Genomic DNA, 20,889 nt, shown 5'->3' with positions numbered 1-20,889 from the left:
CCCAAAAGCAACTTCCTAGACCAGATCAAGATGGACTATTGGGCTGTGACAAAGAAAGAATTAAGAGAAACACATTAAAGTACTTTGCCACTTAATTCACTTTATGCCTTAAGTCCGGCTCTGCATATTTAAGTGTGTGTGTGTGTGTGTGTGTGTGTTTGCACGGTTTGGTTATGTGCAGGTTTTTATCTTCTGGTCTGTGTGTTTCCTGTTGCTCCAGAGGAATATGTGAGAGGACACTGGGGCTGTTGTGTTTTCTTCTTACACACATGATTAATCTCTAACCTCACTGTACCGCCCCATGGCATTGTGCCTTTTTTCAGCACATGATGGCAGGATGATTGCTAAACAAACTTAGAACAGAAGCAGAACTTTTCTTTAATTGATTTCTTTTATCTCATTAGTTTGTTTTTGCAGTATAATTCTCTGGAAAATGTGACTGGTAATGGATCCAAATAAAAAAGAAGAGGACAAAAAAGAAGCTGTGGGCGAATCTAACTTCTTTAAACACACACTCATTCAGACTGGGGCTCAGATTTACGACTTTTGGACAGTTTTCCTTCCTGATGTCTATGCAAAGAGAACCAACTGCCTGTTTCTTTGGAACCAAAGTCCAGATAGATCCTGTCCTTTGGGTCATTGTGATATTGCACGATTTTCCAGGGAAATTGCACCAATTAGACTTGTGGAGCTTGTTGTGACGCCATGCACCCTTTGGGGATTGATGATGGTAGAGGGAAGAGAGGGTGGTTTTGACTGAAAAGCCTGGTGGTCAGAAAGGTCAGCCTCAGCCCAACCATGTGCTCATCAAAGATGTTATTGCAGACAGCGATGCCTCAAGGGGGTATTTCACATTTGCACCATGAAGCGGTTGATTGTGTTTGGTTGTTTCTCGTGCAAAACCGGGTCGCACATCTTAAAGGCCTGAGAGCTTAACCCAAATATTTGTCATGCATGGCCTTGGCCTCAGAAAAACACACACTGAAGGAATAGTTTAACAATTTGGGAAAATATGTGTATTGATGATCTGATGGATTAGATGAGAAGATTACTACCACTCTTATGTTTGTGTGTTGAATAAAAGGCTACAGCGGTTAGCGTAGCTTAGCACAAAGACTGGAAGCGGCTAGACAAGCGGCAAATGATCCTTTTTAACTTCTGTGTGTGTGAACAAATTCAACAAACACAATATGACGTGGTAATTAGTGGACTTTTGGGGGGATGGTATGTTGACTTTGTTACCTTTGGAAAGAGGCAGGCTAGCTATTTCCCCCTGTTTTCAGTCTTTGCGCTAAGCTAAGCTAACCAGCTGCCAACTTATCGTCCAACTCTCCAACCGAAAGTGAATGAACCCGTTTCCCCGCAATGTTGAACTTTTGCTTCAGCGACAGATTGACTTCAGCAACGAATCTTCTGTGGAATTTCCTGCACGCACACAAAGGAAACCTGCACCTCAAGGTGTCAAAGTACAATCCACCTGTCCACCAGCTGCCCCCTGTGAAAGGTGTTGCTGTGTTTGCAGCGACACCTTTGTGTGAGTCCGTCAGAATCCTCCATATGTCTGCTGTCCACCGAGTTCACATGTCATGTGAGCAGCTTATACTATGTCTTTCCCTATTGCATTATTCATCATTGAGGTGAGCGTCTATGGCAGATCTTGGCTGACTCACTGTGACTCGGTGTGTGTGTGTGTGTGTGTGTGTGTGTGTGTGGACCCACAGCATGACTCACTCAGTGCTTTTAGACAGAGGACAGCGGTCTCATAGAGGGCAACGGAGGTTTTTATACAAGAAAAATAGCCACTTAGATTAGACTGCGTAATGAAAAAACATTCCTCTCTCTCTCTCTCCTCTCTTATTCTCTTTCACCTTCCCCTTTCTACCCTCTCTCTCCTTTTTAGTGACGCACACGCACACACAGACACACACATCCTAACTCAATCACCTACAAATGGATCTTCACACCCTCAGGCAATCACGTACGTATAGCCTACGCCTTCTTTGGCTGTTTCCACAAAACCACAGGAGACAGACAGCGAAACGCACACGCACACTTACACACACACGTTTAAGCTTAAAGAATACCTCATCTTTATCTTCTCTCTTCCCAACGATTGGCCAATGGCTCAGCATAAGCTTTTTTTTTTCTTTCTGATGCAATCCAACGCTGTTCTCTGTCTGCTGACTGGGCATTGCAAACCTGATATCTGTGTCCATTTGTCTTCCCTCTCCTTTAATACGCTCAGTGCAGTGGAGTTTTTTTCTTTTTGACCCACTCTGTGTGGTTGTTAAGTGTCCATCCATGGCTCAATTGTGGTGTTTCACATATCAATTATGACCCGTGGAACAGATCGGACTAAGAGGCGGGTCAAAAGAATAATAAAGATAAAGACCATTTCCTCAGAGAAACGATGTACGGCCTTAGTTTCACTTTGATGTAATTCACTCTTGAGCCTTAGAACCTTAAAAGAAGAGTTGCTTTTCTGCTCTCTGTTAGAGTTAAACGGAACTGTCATATCTGTCTATTTTTGTAATCTGCACAAAAAACAAAGTACAATAAAATGTTTTTTTTTAAAAGACATTTTGGGGGCTGACACAGTAACATCCTGGAGTCTTCACTGGTTGCCTGGCAACTGCTCAGAGCCAATAATAAAGAGTTGCTTATTAGTGAGCTTTAGCAAGGCTGGAAGGTGGATTGTGTTACCTTTGGACATTACATTACAGTCATTTAGCAGATGCTTTTATCCAAAGCGAATAACAATTCAGATTCTATCACATTTCTACACCGTAGGCACAGCTATGGGAGCAACTTTTGGGTTAAGTGTCTTGCTCAAGGACACATCGACATGCGAGTGAAGCCGGGGATCGAACTGCCGATCGTCCGATTGAAGGACGGCCCTGCTACCCACTTACCCACAGTTGGCCGGGCTAGCTGTCCTGTCCCCCCCCCCCGTTTCCAGTCTTTGTGCTAAGCTAACTGGCTGTAGCTTCATATCTACTGTACAGACCTGAGAGTGGCATCAGTCTTCTCATCTAAATCGCTGCAGAAACCAAATGAGCATGATTCCCAAAACTATTGCTTTAAACATTATCATAACGGGAGATTGTTGCGTAAATTGTTGTTTTGCGCAAATCTTAATTGCACATATACAAATAACAGTTTCTGTAATCACATTTGTAACAATTATCTCATATTCTGAAACAAACATTTATTTTTTACGACAGATGGATCTTTGTGTTGCAAAACAAAAGAGTGGACACTGCGCTGTTAAGCTGCCGTGTTTGGCGTCACACTGTTGTGATGACCACATGTTAGATCCAAAGAAATGATATGGATTGAAAATGTGCCAGGGCACATATCTGAGTAAGCTAATATCAGCACGTGTAATTACTGATAGTCCAATGATCGCCCTCTGTCTGGATAAACCTGATTAGCATCGACGAGGCTGTAAGAGGGCCTAATCCACCGTAAGGAGAGAGGGATGGCTGCAGGTAGGGAGGGAGGGAGGGAGGGAGCACAGAGAGAGGCGGGAGGATACAAAGGGTGAAGGGGAATGGAGAAAGGGGAAATAGAGGTAAACAGGGTGCAAGAGGATGGAGGAGTAAAATACTGTTATTCATTATACAGAGAGGGGTTTCTGTTATTTTGTCTACCCTCACTGACATGAATGTGGTGGACTAAATAATAGAACGCCTGTCAGCGTCACACATCCTTTCATATTCTTTTAATATATTTCAACGATTTGTTTGCAAAAAATAGTTGTTGTTTTTCATGGCAGTGGACGTTGTGGTGATGTGGTTGTAGAGTGTTAGAGTGCGTGCACTGTTGCTGCCTTTTGAAATCAATATATTTCCAAAACGTTGACTTTGAGCTTACTAGATGATTCAATTCAATTTTTGAAATAACCCGATGGGTTTCTAAACGATTTGTTTTTGTTGAAGATGTGTGAATGTTTCTGTACCCGTAAAGGAACACTAAATCTCTCCTTTTATTTATGGGGATACTTTTTTCACCAGTACGGTGTGTTGTCTAAATGATCACACTTACAATTGAAACCTCGTACAAGATGCTTTACGAAAAAAGCCATTGACAATTATGGGCATGCCAGTCAAAGTGATAATCTGGATGGCTTGGATAATCACAGTTCCACTGATTTTACTCAAAAAGAAATTCTAAATCAACCGGGACTGAAATCTTAAGGATTGCTACTTTAAGCAACTTTGAAACATTTGAGTACACGGGGTGGAGGAGGGAGAGCGGGATGATTAAAAAGAGAGATTGAGGTAAAACAAATATGAAATGAGGGAGGAGAGGTGGAGAGAAAAAGGCGGAGGGACTGTGATGATGTGAAAGCAGATGGGGTAAAATACAGAGAGGAGTAAGATGAGGTCAGGGGAGACGGAGTGAATGGCTATGTGTGTGTGTGTGTGTGTGTGTGTGTGTGTGTGAGTGTGTGTGTGTGTGTGTGTGTGTGTGTGTGTGTGTGTGTGTGTGTGTGTGCTGTGAACATAAAGGGATCCACACAAAAGCTCAAATGTATGATGTGATACAGTACTTATGATATGAGAAAAATCAATGTACTCACAAATATAAAATGACCACTGTGTGTGCATGTCGTGCATGCCAGCTCCTACATCCATGCATATGTGTGCACGTTTCTTTACCGATGTGATCTCAGCATCAGATTTGTGTGGATTATAATCACCACTGTAAAGAAGTGATAACAGCTTGAGTAGTGCAGAAAAAGAGAGAGAGAGACTGAGAGAATCCACAGATTTCCTTGTCGTTTACTGACAATGCAAAAGTGGCCTCCACTTAAAAGGCCATAAATGCATTAACAATCCTCTTTGCATTAACGGGGGCGAACAGAACCACAACAGCAATCTGTTTGCTGGTGATGAGCACTGCAGCTGCTGCTTGGTTTTTTTAAAAACGTAGAAAAAGTGGGGATGCAGTTCGGCTCTCTCTGTGGGTGAGAGCGAAATAAAACTGCTATCGGTTTAAACCTCATGCAAGATGGGTGGAATGTGTGAGGTTTTTGTGCAAAAAAGTGTCCGAAAATGTCAGTAGTGCATTTCAGAGAAATTAAGCTCTTGTAAGGCATTAAATGGATTGGCTCCAAGCTCCGAGACCCACTAAGCCGAGACATGCAAAGGGTGCACACTTAGGTCAGGAGAAGCAGCTCCTATGCGTCTGGATTTGCGACCAGAGGTCACCGTGCATTCGCTCGCAAGCCACACTGTATTTTCTTTTAAACTACAGCTATATATATATGTTTTTAAGTTGACTTGCATTATTTTATTATTGGACATTTTCATTTCTTATCTCTTGCTTTATTTATCAGTCTGTCTCTGCTTATGTGTTAAAGTAAGAGTATCTAAATAATCTAATCATACACAGAGGATGTTTTCTCTTCTCCAGCAACGCCCTGCTTCAAGTCTGCACAGCTATAGTTATAGAACTACAGTATATAGATTATTGCACCCTGTTGCTGCTCAGTAAAGCCAACAACCACAGTCTTAATGCCCGCCACTGGAGCAGGGTGGAGTGCCTTAACGTTCATTTCCTTGGAAGTCCGGCGATTAAACCCCGCAGCTTCTCACTCACAGCTGCACTTCTCCGACTCTCTGTGTTATATTTTACAATGTCATATTATCGCATAGTTCTACACTTTATAGAGAAAAAGTATGTGGAGACAACCGCGCACATATACCATTGTCTTATTTTGGTCTGCGATTGCTGTTTATAGATTGTGACAACCACATATGATGTTTTAGACAAAAGTGTGCTTCCATCTCTGTTTTGAGTCCCTTTCCTGTTGTGAGTGAGTCCATGAAGAAACAGATTTTTCAATTTGAATGTGGAAGAACTTGAATGTCCGACACAGACCTCGAACCCATTCAACAACTTTGGGATGAATGTGAGTGCACTCACTGCAAGTGTTAACATATAGCTCGACATCAGCACCCGATCCCGCTCTGGTGGCCATGAACAGATGAATCCACTTAGGGGCCCTGGCACAATAATGAGCCGTGGGCCCCTACTGACAGTCTGCACCACCACCAACCACTATGTCTCTGTGTGTACGCTTTCAAGGGTTTGCACCATGTGAGCACTAAGTATACTGCTTTTTATACTACTGTTTAGTGTGTTTCATCTTTTTTTTCTTGTGAACTCTTCTTCTAAAGGTTTTGACATGTCACAGTAGAAATAGCCCAGGCATAAATAATGAACTCAACGATGGCTGAATTCCTTTAGCTGCTTTGATTTCAGGATCCAGGTATTTTAAATGTCTCCTTGTCACTCTCGCTGGGACACTTAACAGAGGCCTTGATAGTGTTATTATTATTAATGACACCTGTGTCTTCCCCAGAAGAGTAGGGACTTGTGTTGAAGCAATTGAGAGCTCATGGTTTTGGAATTAAATGGTTAATAATTACATATGGGTGTGATGTTTGGGTGCCCTCATACTTTTGGCCATGTAGTGCATTTCACAGTTGAAGCGGTTAACATTTATTTCGAGAGTCAAGGGATTCAGTCAAAATTCCTTCACTGTTGATGATCCCACAACAACAAGTCCCACAACAACAAAAAGCCATTATGAAACCTTTATAAATTGAGTCCCGGCGTGGGACAGGAACCTTTTGAGGGAGCTGGGGACATGATTGTCACTACAATACCCCCCTCCTCCCCCAATAAAAGAAGCACTTAAGTGATTTTGATTTGTATTGTGTGGGAAATACACGTATAAGCACCACCTGTCTCCGCCGCCTGGGGGCGCTGTGTTTTCTACATCGACACGTTCACCTTAGCGGGACGGAAACAACCTATTCCGGGTTCACACCATTCACTCGCGCAACTCGGTTGAAGATGAATCTAATGAAGGCATAATTTTTGTCCATAACCGCGTTTCCCCGCAGAAGGGATTAACTGTACGTGAATTTCTGCATTGAAAAGCTTTTGTTGAATATAGTTTTTTTTGTGACGCCGCTGTTGGTCTAGCTCATAGTGCTCCGTGTTAGCTCAACATGTCTGCGGAGGAAGCGGACAAAACGACCACCACTGATGCCAGCGCTGGAGATGAGGAGGAGGAATGGCTGTACGGAGGTAAAGAAAAGACCACGCTGTCCGCAAACACAGCTCGTCTTGACCGAAAGAGAGAGAGAGAGAGAGACATAGAGCGTGTGTGTCGCTCTGTTAATGAACCGCTAACCAATAACACTGTCAGCTAGTTTGGGAAGGCAACAGTTAGCCTGTAAGCTAAGCTAGCAGCGCCTGTTTGCTTCTCCCGGCCTTTTGCAGCCGTATGATTTGAGAAAAAGGTGATTAAATAGGTCTCTCTGTCACATGTTCAGGTTGTGTATTGAAAGTTGAAATGTGCTGAATACTAATGTCGGTCTCGGTTGGGGTATGTCTATGTGTTGAACAGGGGAAGCTAATGAATGGAGCTCTTGAGATAGTTATAGTTAAAATAAGTATTGTTTTTTGTTTCAGATGAGTCTGAGAGCAAAGATGAGGACGAAGAAGCCAAACTGAATGCTGCAGTCAGGTATGTGTCCTCTGTGTTCACCCATAAACACCGTGGCTTTGTGCAAGTGATTCAAAAGACACCTGTTTACATCCAGAGGTTATACACATCCAGAGGTTATACACATCCAGTGGTTTGCCTTCATAGGTTTCACAAGAAATATGAACTGATGAACTGACTGTTGACTCATCATCATGCACAAATTACTGTTTTATACAAATCTACAACTACTTAATTTTGAAAAATAAGTATTCATAACAGCACGGGAAAAATAACTAGAAGCAAATCCCTGGATTAAGTCATTGTTTTGTATTTAATCGTACCTTTTTAAATCCTCTGCTTCGTTTGCATCGTGATTGTAAAGTGGGAGAACATGACGACTCTGCTTGAAAAGAAAGTGACATTTCATTTGATCTACAGTGCACCTGCTGATGCTTCAATAGAGGATGCTGCAACGCACGCTACAGGGAATGGAGTGGCCTCTGAGGTAGGTAGCCGAGGTGTGCATGCTCACAGTCACAGTATGTGGTGCAACGCGCTTTTCTGTTTAGTTTGTGTGCTTACTTACCTCCCCGGGCCCTGTTTCAGAGAGCAGGTTTAGTGAAAACTCTGAGTTAGTTAACCCTGAGATACGGTAACTTAACACCACATCCTCAACAAACTCTGAGTTTCTCTCTGTCTCCCTCGTGTCTGTCTCTGTAACACGTGGGTTTATTTCCACATTCATATAGTCGGTACAAAAGCACGTATCGCAGCGCATTACATAGTGGAGGTTTACTGTCTAAGTATCTCAGACTGTAGTTTAGTTTGCAAATCCTGGTTGGGTATTAGTTTGTTACTCAGAAAAACCTAAAGTTGCTTTAATGGATTGTATTTCCTTAAACATGTTTGTTTTTTCCTCACATTCAAATATATCGCAGTCAAGTCACCCTCAACTCAGAATAAAACCCAAGAGTTTTCCTTCTCAGGGTTGGTCAACTCAGAGTTCACGGTTAGGCTCAGAGTTAGTGGAGCAGAGAGCTCATTGCTCTCACAGTTGTTTTCTGTCCCTCTGAGAAATGCTCATGTCTCCCCCCTCCCCCGCTCTGTCAGGCCACAGGTGAAGTTGAGGGTGAAGGTGAGGGCGAAGGTGCAGGTGAGGATGTTGACAGCGACAGCGACAGTGACGACGACGACGACGATGTCCGCGTCACCATTGGAGACATAAAAACTGGAGCGCCACAGTACACGTAGGTGTTCAGTCAAAGTGTGGTGTTTCACGGTTGTTTCAAACAGCCACTCTACGCTCTTCGTCTCTTGTTTTACATTTCAAATTCTGATGTCAAAATAAAGGGCAGTGTTTCAGATTTCTGTGTTTTTGCTAGATTTTTATGGATGAAAATAAAAATGCGCAATCGAAGGAATTCACACAAATGAAAGAAGCTTTTGATAGACTGTTCGATTAAGATATTTCTTTCTCCACGCTTTAATTCTACACTGTTAACCCGCTGGTATTGGTCCGTGACCAGCAGAAAGCCAACACTGTCTTTCCTCTGATTGTGCTTCATAAGCCTGTTGGTGCTTTGACTTGAGTCTGGTCCACATCAAACTCTGAGGATGCTAAAGCTTTGAAGTGGAACATATATATACAGTGTATATGAGGAGACCTTGTGACAGAGTTTTATTCATATTTTGTCCTCCCAGAACTTATGGCGCTCCACCGGTCAACCTCAACATAAAGACAACAGGCTCCAGACCGTATGGACAAGGTATTGCTCTCTATTCTTGAACCGCCTTCTGTTTTGACCTAAAAAAAACAAACTCCAGCTTATTCTTTTCTGCACTATTCAGTTCAAAACTCAGAGAACATGGATATTATACACAGGGACTAGTAAAGAGTTTGAACTAAATGTTGTCCAGTCGACATGTTATGATGATCACTATTTTCCGTAGCCTCCAAGATGAAGGGAGTGGATCTGGATGCTCCTGGTAACATTAACGGGGTTCCAGTACTGGAGACGGAAGTGGAGTCCTTTGAAGAGAAACCCTGGAGAAAGCCAGGTAAGTGTGTGTAGCTGAAAAAAAACAGTACAAATATGTATTTCTTTAGGCACCTCAGTTATGAGCTTTGGTGATGCACAAACACCCACGGACCCGGGCCAGATGACATGTTATGCCTAGCATGTACAGTATTTCACACGGTGTGTGTGTGTGTGTGTGTGTGTGTGTGTGTGTGTGTGTGTGTGTGTGTGTGTGTGTGTGTGTGTGTGTGTGTGTGTGTGTGTGTGTGTGTGTGTGTGTGTGTGTGTGTAGGAGCGGATCTTTCAGACTACTTTAACTACGGCTTCAATGAAGACACATGGAAGGCTTATTGTGAAAAACAGAAGAGACTGCGCATGGGCCTGGAGGTCTCTACTATCAGCTCGGTGGCGAGCAAGATCACTGTGAGAGCCCAGTGCTTACTCTTCTTTCTTCCCTTTCTGTCAACGCCCTCTACATTTCCCTCAAACCTCCATTTTCATCAGAAGCCTCTCCCTCTAATCACTTAGTTTGAATCAAAGCAGTTTCCTGTGTGGTTTAATCCGGAAACTTTACATTAAAAGAAATGCTTCACCGTCTCTGTTGGAGGTCAGGGGAACATTAACAAAAGTAAACATTAGAGTTTGATTTCAAACATGTTCATCACCTCTATTTCTACAAAGTTGTGAAGAGACGAAAACAAACCTCTCTCTACTTTGATTAATGCATGAAATCTATTCTCTGTCTTAGGTTCAGCAAGGCAGGACAGGGAATGACAAGGACATGTCCAGTTTGCCTATTCACACGTCAAAGCCAGACTTCACATCTCCGATCAACATGTACAAGCCCGCTGTCAGTCAGCTCACCAGGTAATATTCCACTGAAAGGGTTTCCATCCACCTGTTTTATCTACATTTTCTAGTTCAGTATTAAAAAAACCTGAGTGAAAAGTCAAAATACGTAAAAAATGTTTTACGCTTGGCTGAGGTATTTTGATAAAAGATAAATCACGATGAACATCAAGCTTGATGACCTGCAGTTGTTGGCATCTCAGAAGTTGCCAACGGCATTCTAACCGAGAAATTAAATACTCTGGACGGGGGGAGAATTTTGATCCTCGACTGAGAAAAGTGAGATTTCATAATCCGGATCATTCTGATCCAGATTATGAGTTTGTAAATACCGGCCCCTGGTCACCACCAGGTTTATCAGTGTCCCATGGGCTGTATGGGTGTGTGATCTAATCTTCTTTATCCCTGTCCGTTGTTTCAAAATGGTAGGATCTCTCCCCCTCAGTGGCCTGGTCCGCCTCCTCAGGACATGTCCTATTATACGTAAGTTAGCACGGCCTTGTCCCTGCAAGGTTTGATGTGCCTGATGGGAAATGTGTTGATGTTCAAAGACGGGGATAAAAAAACTGAACCTTTCTTTCTTTAGGGGTTGGTGATGTGCATGTGTGATAAGCTAAAAGTTAGCTTTAGAGAAAGTCACCAGAATATCATCATTTTAGCTTCATCCACTTTTCTTTCTTAAAGTATTTTCTGTTTTGATAAAACCCCTTTTTTAAAGGTTCTTTAAAGCAATCCATTCCTCCTTAAAGTGAAACTTCAGTATTGTTTTTAACTTGTTTTCTCAAGTCATCACTTTATGGAGTAATTAAATGTCTTCTTTGGGGTAACGACTGTATATATTAAATAGATCTGAGATGCTGAAGTGAAATCCCTGACCAAACCTAAAAAGTAAAATAAATCTAGTGTTGGGCACACGTTTGTCAAACTGTGCAGTCTGCGGAAATGATTTAGGGCCGCAGTGTTGGAGGCTTTGGTGTGAATTATGTGCATTGCAGATTGCATATTGCAGACGAGGCGTATGCCCAGTGCCTTGATTTTCATTTTTCATATCCTTTTCCCAGGAAGACGAGTGGTACTATAGATGTGATCGGTGGAGGGACGGCCACCATCAGCAGGGTTGAAGGGCGACGCAGACACAATCTGGAAGGCAACAATATCCAGGTACACAGAAGCAACACGGACACTTTGTTTGTTTTCTACTAAACTGTTGCTGTTGAAAGAAGCTGCGAGTGTGCCCGTGTCATCCTGTCTTCTGTTGTGCAGGTGATCGCCGAGCAGTCGGATGCCGAGCCGACTCCAGCTAAGATTCCCCCCTTCTTCCCTCCTGGACCCATACCTCCAAACATCCCCCCACCCCCGTTCCTCCCTCCACCACCCAACGTCAACGCTGCACCCCCGCTCATCCCCCCACCCAGTAAGTTTATCATCATCGCCATCTTTTTCTTTCTCAGCTGGTCTCTCTGTGGGATTTTAAGCAGCCACCCCATCGTACCCTGTATTTGCTCTGTTGTATTGTTTTCGATGTGTTCACCCTCGTTCTCTCTCTCGTAGGGTTGCCCATCACTGTTCCTCCTCCTGGTTTCCCGCCTCCGCCTAGCGGCCCCCCTCCTGCCATCATCCCCACTATGGACAGGTAACTGTTGGTAGTTTGTTGTTGGGTTCGTTTTAAATACACCAAATTCTCATTTTATGGGTTATTTTTGTTCAGGACAATTAAGCTAAGATAGCTAATGCGTGCTAACGTCAGTTGTCACTTGTTGCCACGGTAACGATTCGCGTGTCCTGCAGCCTGATGCAGAGCAGTCAGACGATAGGGTCAGTGAGGCCAGGCAGAGGCAGCCTCCTGCTGTCGCTGAGCATTCGGGATCGGTAACGTTACTGGAACGGAGTTGGCCGCTCACCATCAAACTCAGCCATTTACCCGGCGATACCAACGTAATTATACTATTGGCTCGTGGGTTTTGTTAGAAGTGGGAAACAAAGCATCATACATCTCCCACTTACGATGAAGAAAACTTTTTTTTTGGACCCGTCAACAGTTTTAAAATGATTAATTCACAATCATATCTTTTTAGGAAAAGAGGTGCTTTTATTCGGCCCCTTCCTAAACACTCTGGGGACGTATTTCTTTTTCAAGTGTTCAGCTCCATAAAAACGTTCTTCAATCAATCTGACCTTTTGAAGCAGTAATGTGATCGTTACATGGCGAGCAGACAGTCGCAGTGACTTACAGCCAGACAGCAGCAACAACCACATTAGCTCTCCTGCTAAACTCTCCATATAATCTAACGTGAACACTTGTCCAGCGCCTTAGCTTGTTGAACAGTTCACCATACAAACATTAATCAGGGAAACGTGCACCGTTAACATCTGTTTTCAGGCTCCATACCCAATCGATACATTCCTTTCTTCTAGATCTGTATGTTCCATAACGTGTTGTAACTTTCTCCTCCTCCCACAGTGGCCACCCTGGAGGTTATGATGGCCGCCCTGTCCCTCCCTACCCATTCCCTCAAGGTAGGAAGCTTTACATCGCAGCCAGGTTTTCTAACCTCAGCAGCACAACACACGTCAGAACGTTTTTATCCGTTGTGATATGTATGAAAGAGAACTACTGCGATGTGTTTTTAAAACTTATCAAATATGCATTCCTAGCTATTCATATCATTGGTATTTTAAATTGTTTCATGTGCATCATCAATGTTTATCACAGATTGCTAACTGGATTTGAACAAAGCCTCATTTCCAGGAAACATTTGACCACAAAGTGATAACTGTCTTTGGGGACCCTCCTCTGAACTTTGTCAGGCGCATACCCTCCGCCCATGCCTGGAGGCGGTCCTCTCACCTGGCCCCCCATGTTGGACAACTCCAAACCCTGGGACTACTACCCCCGTCGAGACGACAAGAGAGAGAAGGAGAGAGAGCGGCCCAGAGAGAGGACACATGAGCGGGAGAGAGAGAGGGAGCACAGCCCTTCAGCTATGAGCTACACCAGGTGAGAGGGACTCACTCAGAGATACTCATGAATATTCATTTATTGTGTCATTAGAAAGCCTCGTTTTTAGCAGACCAGAGTACCGGCTTGTTTTCGTACACGTGCAAACATAACACAGTAAAGTGAAAGCTCTTGTTCTTTCCGCAGCGACGAGGAGCGGTTTCGCTACCGCGAGTACCCGGAGCGTGGTTATGGGGAGCGGCATCGCGAGCGGTCGAGTCGAGAGAAGGAGGAAAGACACCGAGAGAGACGGCACCGAGAGAAGGAGGAGGGACGCCACAAGTCCTCTCGCAGGTACGCAAATGCACACAAAACCCCTCCGATAGAAAACAGTTCGCTAAAGCCCTCCCTCCAATGATTATTAAAGCGCGAGAAGTGAGAATATGTGGCTTGAAAATATGAACACGCTTGCGGTCTAACTGGCTGAACAGGGTTATATTGATATTATATTCTCATTCTTGAGAACGCCTTTTCTTTATTTCCATGTCTTTTAGCATGACATCATATACGCAGCCATAAAGTGTACTATCTACAGCCTCTAAAAAAATAATAATAATATTCTTGTTTTGAAACAAATCAGCTGGAAACCAACTCATAGAGCTACGGTTAGCTTAGCTAGCTATAGCTTCTATATATACAGGTACAACAGCAGGCTCCTCATTTCCAGCTGTGACTGTGGTTTACTGGCTGAATGAGGAGCTGCTTTAGTCTACCTCTGAAATGAAGGACTTGGTTGAATCTGCTTTCTATATCACTGTGAACTGCATACGTGCAAAGTGAGAAGGGAAAGATTGACAAGCTTAAAGAGTAACTTTGGTAGATTTGAACTTGGACCCTATTCTCCCACTAAGGGGGACGGCAATTTCTGAAATCGGTCCAGCATTGAGGGAAAATGCTGCAGACGACTTCCGTTAAACAGGCTGTAGTGTAATCGTGGCTCGGGACAACTCCTCACCGTCTATGCACCTCCTCTAAAAGTGCTTGTTTTTGCCACTGACAGGCTCAGAATATTATCACAAAGATAGAGAAATAAAAAAAAAAGAAGCTGTACCTTCTGCTTGATCCAATACGGTCCGTTTGACAACATGAGAGAGAGTTGCAGAGAGGAGTTTCGGTGTTGTGTGGCTCAGTGTTGTCGTGGCTGAATATTCAGCTGATTTCAATAATGCGGATGCATCGCAGTATTTCAGAAGGAGGCTTCTCCTAGCGAACAGACCGACCGGATCAAGCACATGTTTTATTATTTCTCTGTAGAGTCCTTCCCTACCCAACTTTTTATCGTCCAACATGGGGAAAATAGGGTCCAGGTAGAAAAATATCAAAGTTACGCTTTCACGGCAGCAGCTAAGTGGTATAATGGACAAACTGTCTTCCTGTTTTGTTGTTGGCCCAACCTTTGTCTCTGTTATTTTCCTAACCCCTCTTGTCCTTCTCCATTTCACTTCACCTTTTCGTTCTTTCACCCATTGATCTTCTTGTCGCCATGTCTCCCTCTCTCCCACCTAACCTTTTATCTCCCTTCCCCCTATCGTCTTCCCTCCCTGCCCCTTTCCTCTCCCTACTAAATCTCCCCCCTCCTCACCTCCTCTGCCCTTTCCACACACTTTTGTCCTTCTCTTTGAATTAGCAGCAGTAGCAGGCGGAGGCACGAAAGCGAGGAGGGCGACAGCCACCGGAGGCACAAACACAAGAAGAGCAAGAGGAGCAAGGAGGGCAAAGAGGCCGGCGAGGAGATCAACGCAGACCAAGAGAACCAGGAGGCCATGGAGTAGCGATCGCCAACCCCCCGCGTTGTCCTCTCCCCGTCTGTCTCTGGGTCTCCGTCGTCTGTCCCGCCGTGTCTCCCACCAAGATGAGAAAGAAGGAATGGGGGAAGATGAGCTCAGACCAACAAAACCAGAAAGTGGCAGAGCGATCGATGCGTCCTGTCACTCCCCTCTCCATCAATCACTGTTGTCCTCCATCCTGCTGCCGTTCATCCTCACCATCACCTCGAGCGGAGAACGGATGGAGCAGAGGAGGTGGTAAAGAAGGGTGGTCGTCCTGTTTACTCCATCCGTCTTTCCATCAATAGCTGACACCAGACAAGCCGTCTATCTGTCTTCACCCCCCCCCCCCTCTCTTGTTTCTCCCCGGCCCTCCTCTCAGAGCACTGCTGTAACTATTAGGTCATGCTCAGAGATTTCACTGTATAGTCCCAATGATCAGCAGATTCAGCTCTTTTTCATTTGTTTGTTCTTGTTCTGTATGAAGACATCTATAGAGTCAGTTTGTTGAGTTTGATTAAAAAAACACTTTTGATAAGACTTCTTTTCGTGACTTTTTTTTGTTGTTGTAATAAATAGTCCAATGATTCCTCAGCAAACAACTACGTGCTTTGTAAAGCCATAGTGGAGTAACGTCTACCTGAGCAGAGAGGGAAGTCTGGAAAAGATCTTTAACGTAACCCCACCATGAAATGCATTATCAGCATTGTGTGTTTATGTTTGTGTGTTTGGTGAGTAACCATGCTGCTGCGAAAGTGATGTTTAATGCAAGAAAAGGTGTATTTCCTACACGGCTTCATATGACCGGTGAAGGTCTTTCCTGTACATGTGCACATCAAGGCAGCTGTTGTGTGTGTGTGTACTTTACATTTGTGTCATTTCAACACATTCTTAAAGGGTCACTATTCTCTGTGGGATCAACCGTCAGAGCACTGCGGAGGTTATCAGTAGGTGAGGACAAAGTTCAAGTGAATTTCAAATCAACATTTGTTTTGAAATTATTGCAATCCAGATGGTTTTGCTGGGGAGGGGGTTTGGACTTGTGACCCCAGTATTTGATCTCGGGTCTGGAAGATTTTTTTCTCCTTTCCATCAAATGACATTCAGGCTCAGTAGCTGTTGTGATTTCATCCACAACACTTTTAGTATGAAAAGTTCATTATTTACCTTGTAAACAGAATAATGACTGTATTACTGTTCTATTTTTCGTATAAAATATTTAATTGCCAGTACTATTACAAATTTGAAGTGTTGTTTTTTCTGAATCATAATGTAACAGTTGCATAAGTACTCATTGTGCAACGTGAGTACTTTTTTTGTTTGCACAATTTGTTTTTACCAAAAAATATAGGCTATGTTTGCTAGGACGTTCACTGACAGGGCATACTATACAAAGACATGCTTACACCTAAATATACACACATATACAGGAATTAAAAGTAAACCAAAGTCTGTGCAGGCGTGGTAGGAAACTGAAAGGAGTCAGGAGACGGGAGGGCCTTTATTTCTAATGGAGTATTTTAGTGGTTTTGCTTCTTTTACGACAGTAAATGATCTGAAAATGTCCTTATTGTTTACCTAAATTAGCACACATGCTGTGCATAACAGCCTCTACTGTTACATGTGATCGGATCTAGAGTCAGTGAGTTCAAAGTCCCCCCACCCCCCCCCCCCCCCGGGGGGCTGTTTGCTTTGCTCACATCACGTCACAGGGAAGTCAATGTACGCTGGTGAGATGCATCCACTGTTATAAAGCCTGTGGAAGGCAGAGAAGAGACTCACCCGAGGACAAAAGAAAAGCTGAGCACGAAGACGCCGAAAGGAGAGAAAGACATCAAGAGGATGAAGAAGTGCGTTGCTGCTGTTGTGGTGCTGAGTCTGCTCTCAGTGGGACTCTCTGCTCCTCTGGGCGGCTGTGGCGGTCTGGTGACACCCATAACTGTCAGCAATGAAGACGTGAGTGCACTTCTGCTTTACCTCGCATCTTCAGTATCTCGGTTTAATTCCAACTCGGCAATAAAAACAACATCTCTGGTTTTCATCAGGTGTATTTCGATGATGAATCCTGTTGTTATGACCGCGAACATAAACACTTCAGTGTGTCTAAGGCTGTTGCTGTTTCCAGCTGTTTAACCACAGGCGATAAAAGCTTACAGCTGTTGAAAGCTCATAATGAGACTTTGCCTTTCCAAAGTATATGTGACAGTGAACGGCAGTAACCTGCCATGTTTCGACTCCTCTGTCCTTGCTGTACTCGCGCCATGCTGACTCTTTATTGGACCATGAACTTGTTTTTAGATCCCAAAGGTTTCTGGGCCCCAGAAATGAAAAGTTGGCAAAACGCTTCAGGTAACACTTTGTTTTACGGGTCCTTTATTTCTCAATACTTTCCTAGGGTGTTACCTGGAAAATACTATGTAATACGGTGCAAATTATAAAGACAAAAATGAACGTCTTTAAAAGAAAAGCGGCATTAAAATGTAGGTAAATATTCCTTTATCTTTTCTTTTTATTATTATTTTTGGGAACTGTATTTCCCTCTATAATTACATCAAAAATGATATAGTTTTTTCGAGAAAATGTCTTGTAGTTTAGGAAGTTATTCAGACCAAACTTGAAATTACAGACCTGTAAAACAAAGCTTTACCAAATTGTAATATTGCATCATTTGGTGATCAGAGCATGGAGGGAACTCCAATTGATGTATTGATTAAAACATATCTAATTTAGTATATCAAACAACTATACGTCTCAGAAATCTCCCACGAGCCCACAGGAGGTCCCGGCCCCCGCGGGTTTAGAAACGTTGACGTGTGTCCTCCGTGTCTGCGTGTGCTTCAGATGCTGGGCAGGTGGCTGTACATCGGGGGGAGCTCTGACCTCCCAGGAAGCCGCTCCCTGGGCCACCTGATGACCAGCATCTGGCTGGACGTCACTACAACCGCCCAGAGCAACGTCCTCAATATCATCCAGACTCAGAGGATGTAAGTCCCCGCCCACACTGTCGCAGCACGGGGCCGAAAGAGGAACTTATCTTTCTATAACTACAGTGGGGGAAAAAAGTATTTAGTCAGCCACCAATTGTGCAAGTTCTCCCACTTAAAAAGATGAGAGAGGCCTGTAAGCTCTTTGGCCTTGGCCATAGTGGAGTTTGGAGTGTGACTGTTTGAGGTTGTGGACAGGTGTCTTTTATACTGATAACGAGTTCAAATAGGTGCCATTAATACAGGTAACGAGTGGATGACAGAGGAGCCTCTTAAAGAAGAAGTTACAGGTCTGTGAAAACCAGAAATCTTGTTTGTATATAGGTGACCAAATACTTATTTTCCACCATAATTTGCAAATAAATTCTTTAAAAACCAGACAATGTGATTTTCTGGATTATTTTTTCTCATTTTGTCTCTCATAGTTGAGGTATACCTATGATGAAAATTACAGGCCTCTCGCATCTTTTTAAGTGGAAGAACTTGCACAATTGGTGGCTGACTAAATACTTTTTTCCCCCACTGTAGACTATGCAGCTTGCTTATGAGATATAATTGCATTACATATCTATAAATTGAAATCTCTCGGCAAAGACATCAGCAGCACCCTAAAATGGGGAACATCCATACAGACCACATTACCAAATAAAAAGAACCTGCTTCATTCTGCTGATGGGTTCATCAATAAAGCCCGGGACCCCCACCGACTCAGACACTACATCCCCAGGACAATTTCTCACAGTGACGCACCCTTGCACATCTTTTCTCTATTAATATACACTTGACACTTTAATATGATACTTGTTTTAACACACTCTTGTTTGTTTGTTGACCATATCTTATTGTACATTTTCATATTTTCTATTTTTAAATGATGTCTTAAACTATTGCAGTGTTCCTTACAAATTCCTTGTATGTGTAACGTACCTGGCAATAAACAGTTGTGGTTCTGATTCTGGCTCACTAAAGAGTCTATCATGGTAAGATGTTTTACTTTTTCCTTCACAGATTTGGCGAATGTTCCAGCTTAACCTACAACGTGACCTTTGAAAACAGCACGTTGATGATCGGTGAGCACAGAAGAGCCACAATGTTTCAGAGAGATGCGTTAAGAGTGGAAACCTGGATTGAAAACACTCACATTATTTCCTGTGTGTGTGTGTGTGTGTGTGTGTGTGTGTTTTTCACAGAGCAACCGTTCTACCTCAAGGAAGTGTACCTGCCGACTGACTGCTCCGACTGTCTGGTTGTATATGAAAGCGTTGTCTCTGGCAAAGATACTTTCACCAGCCTTATACTTTTTAGTAAGAAACTCACTTATCAGTCCCAAACCCGGCATTGACCTGAATATTATTCTTCCAATTCAACTCTGACATCTTTATTTCCAGGCAGGAGACAGAGCGTCTCACCTGCTGTTGTGGAGACGTTCAGGATGCAAGCAGAATGTCTCCACATGCCGTCGCCCATAATGATAGACACGGACTACGGTGAGAATTACTCAAACTATTTATCTCCACACACTGTGCCTCCATGATGCCGTGCAGAGCTGTTTTGTCTCATTTTGAATGTGTGTGAAAACAGAAATCTGCCCAGACAACATCTCGCCCTCAGAGGGGCTCAGCGCTCTCAACTCTTTGTTCGAGGCCAAGATGGGACATCGAGTGGCAAAACTCCTGGATGCTTTTTTTGATATGTTTGTGAACTGACTCGTTTTTGTCATTTTGCTACGAGAAAGGGTGGAATTTTGTTCCCTGATTTACATAAACAATAAAAAGAAAAAAAAGGTGGAACTGCTTTGTTTTCTTGTTATATTTGACAAAAACAAGACTTTTTCTTCCCCTCAAGAAGATAAAGTGAGCGGGCAGCAACACTTAGGTCTAGAATACAATACAATTAGTAGATTAACAAGGAAACTGCACTTTAGAAAGTAAAGACTTTTCACAAATTTGTGAAAAATCTACATTGAAGCCCCATAGAAAGTTCAACCCAGTAATCAGTGCAGTAAACATGCAGTCCACAAAAGTCAAAAATAAATAAAGTCAAATACATAACATCATCGACAATAAATGAACAAACTCAGAACTGAGCACGGGGGGCGGTGGCTAGGGCAGCTTGAAGAGAGTGGAGTGTCGTACGCCATGCGGGCCCCCACAACCACTCTGCTGTTGACTTCTGCAGCTCATAGAGTGGCTGACCCACAGTGGAACGCTCCGTCACAAAGTTCTCTATTCCGGTCACTTTGTCTGGGTTGGGTCTGATGCCCGTCTCGTCGATCATGTGAACGAAGAAGCGGACCTGTTCCTGTTGGAACTTGGTTTTGTTCAGACCCTCAATGCTTCTGCAAGGTGCAGGTCCTGGATTTCCTCAGTTGCTCTATGTATGAGTATATCATCTACGTTGACCTCTGTACCTTCAAGTCCCGTCAAGGTTTCAGCCATTTTGCTCTCATCATCCCAAATGGGAGTCGGCGGGAGGCGTACCTCTCACATGGGGTAATAAAAGTAGCGAGCCTCCTGCGGTCCAGGATCTGGTAGAACCAGCTTGCTGCATCCAATGATGTGAGTACCTTTGACGTGGCATTATTTCCTCCACAGAGGGCAGCCGGTACCTTTCCTGTTTCACCACTCGGTTCAGCTGAAACCAACCTCCCTCTTGTCGGGTTTGAGCAAGCTTTTATGTGATTTCTCTCACAGCTTTTAAAGCGGTATGCACAACCAATTTCCATCCATTACCAATAATTACAATCCAGTCACCTTTGACTTAG

At 43.5% G+C, this 20,889-nt stretch overlaps 1 protein-coding gene across 1 annotated transcript; it reads left to right on the top strand.

Annotated features, from left to right (window-relative positions):
* Window positions 1-6,848: 6,848 nt before the first annotated feature.
* Window positions 6,849-15,698, top strand: fip1l1b (FIP1 like 1b). Its single transcript, XM_079159934.1, has 16 exons — window positions 6,849-7,107; window positions 7,495-7,549; window positions 7,949-8,015; window positions 8,621-8,757; window positions 9,212-9,276; window positions 9,461-9,568; window positions 9,821-9,951; window positions 10,277-10,395; window positions 10,807-10,860; window positions 11,439-11,538; window positions 11,641-11,791; window positions 11,929-12,010; window positions 12,839-12,894; window positions 13,186-13,375; window positions 13,523-13,669; window positions 15,006-15,698. The coding sequence occupies exons 1-16, from the start codon at window positions 7,029-7,031 to the stop codon at window positions 15,145-15,147; spliced, it is 1,683 nt and encodes a 560-aa protein (XP_079016060.1). The 5' UTR covers window positions 6,849-7,028; the 3' UTR covers window positions 15,148-15,698.
* Window positions 15,699-20,889: the final 5,191 nt, after the last annotated feature.

The sequence above is a fragment of the Pholis gunnellus genome (genome assembly GCF_910591455.1).
Source record: "Pholis gunnellus genome assembly, chromosome: 5".
Classification (NCBI taxonomy): Eukaryota; Metazoa; Chordata; class Actinopteri; order Perciformes; family Pholidae; genus Pholis; species Pholis gunnellus.
This window is presented reverse-complemented; position numbering and strand designations above follow the sequence as displayed.

Bases quoted from the DNA above. Each gene is read 5' to 3' on its own strand.
- fip1l1b (XM_079159934.1), top strand. From the start codon at position 7,029: ATGTCTGCGGAGGAAGCGGACAAAACGACCACCACTGATGCCAGCGCT. The intron at 9,277-9,460 runs GTATTGCTCTCT...TATTTTCCGTAG, and splicing joins CTCCAGACCGTATGGACAAG to CCTCCAAGATGAAGGGAGTG. The intron at 12,011-12,838 runs GTAACTGTTGGT...CTCCTCCCACAG, and splicing joins ATCATCCCCACTATGGACAG to TGGCCACCCTGGAGGTTATG.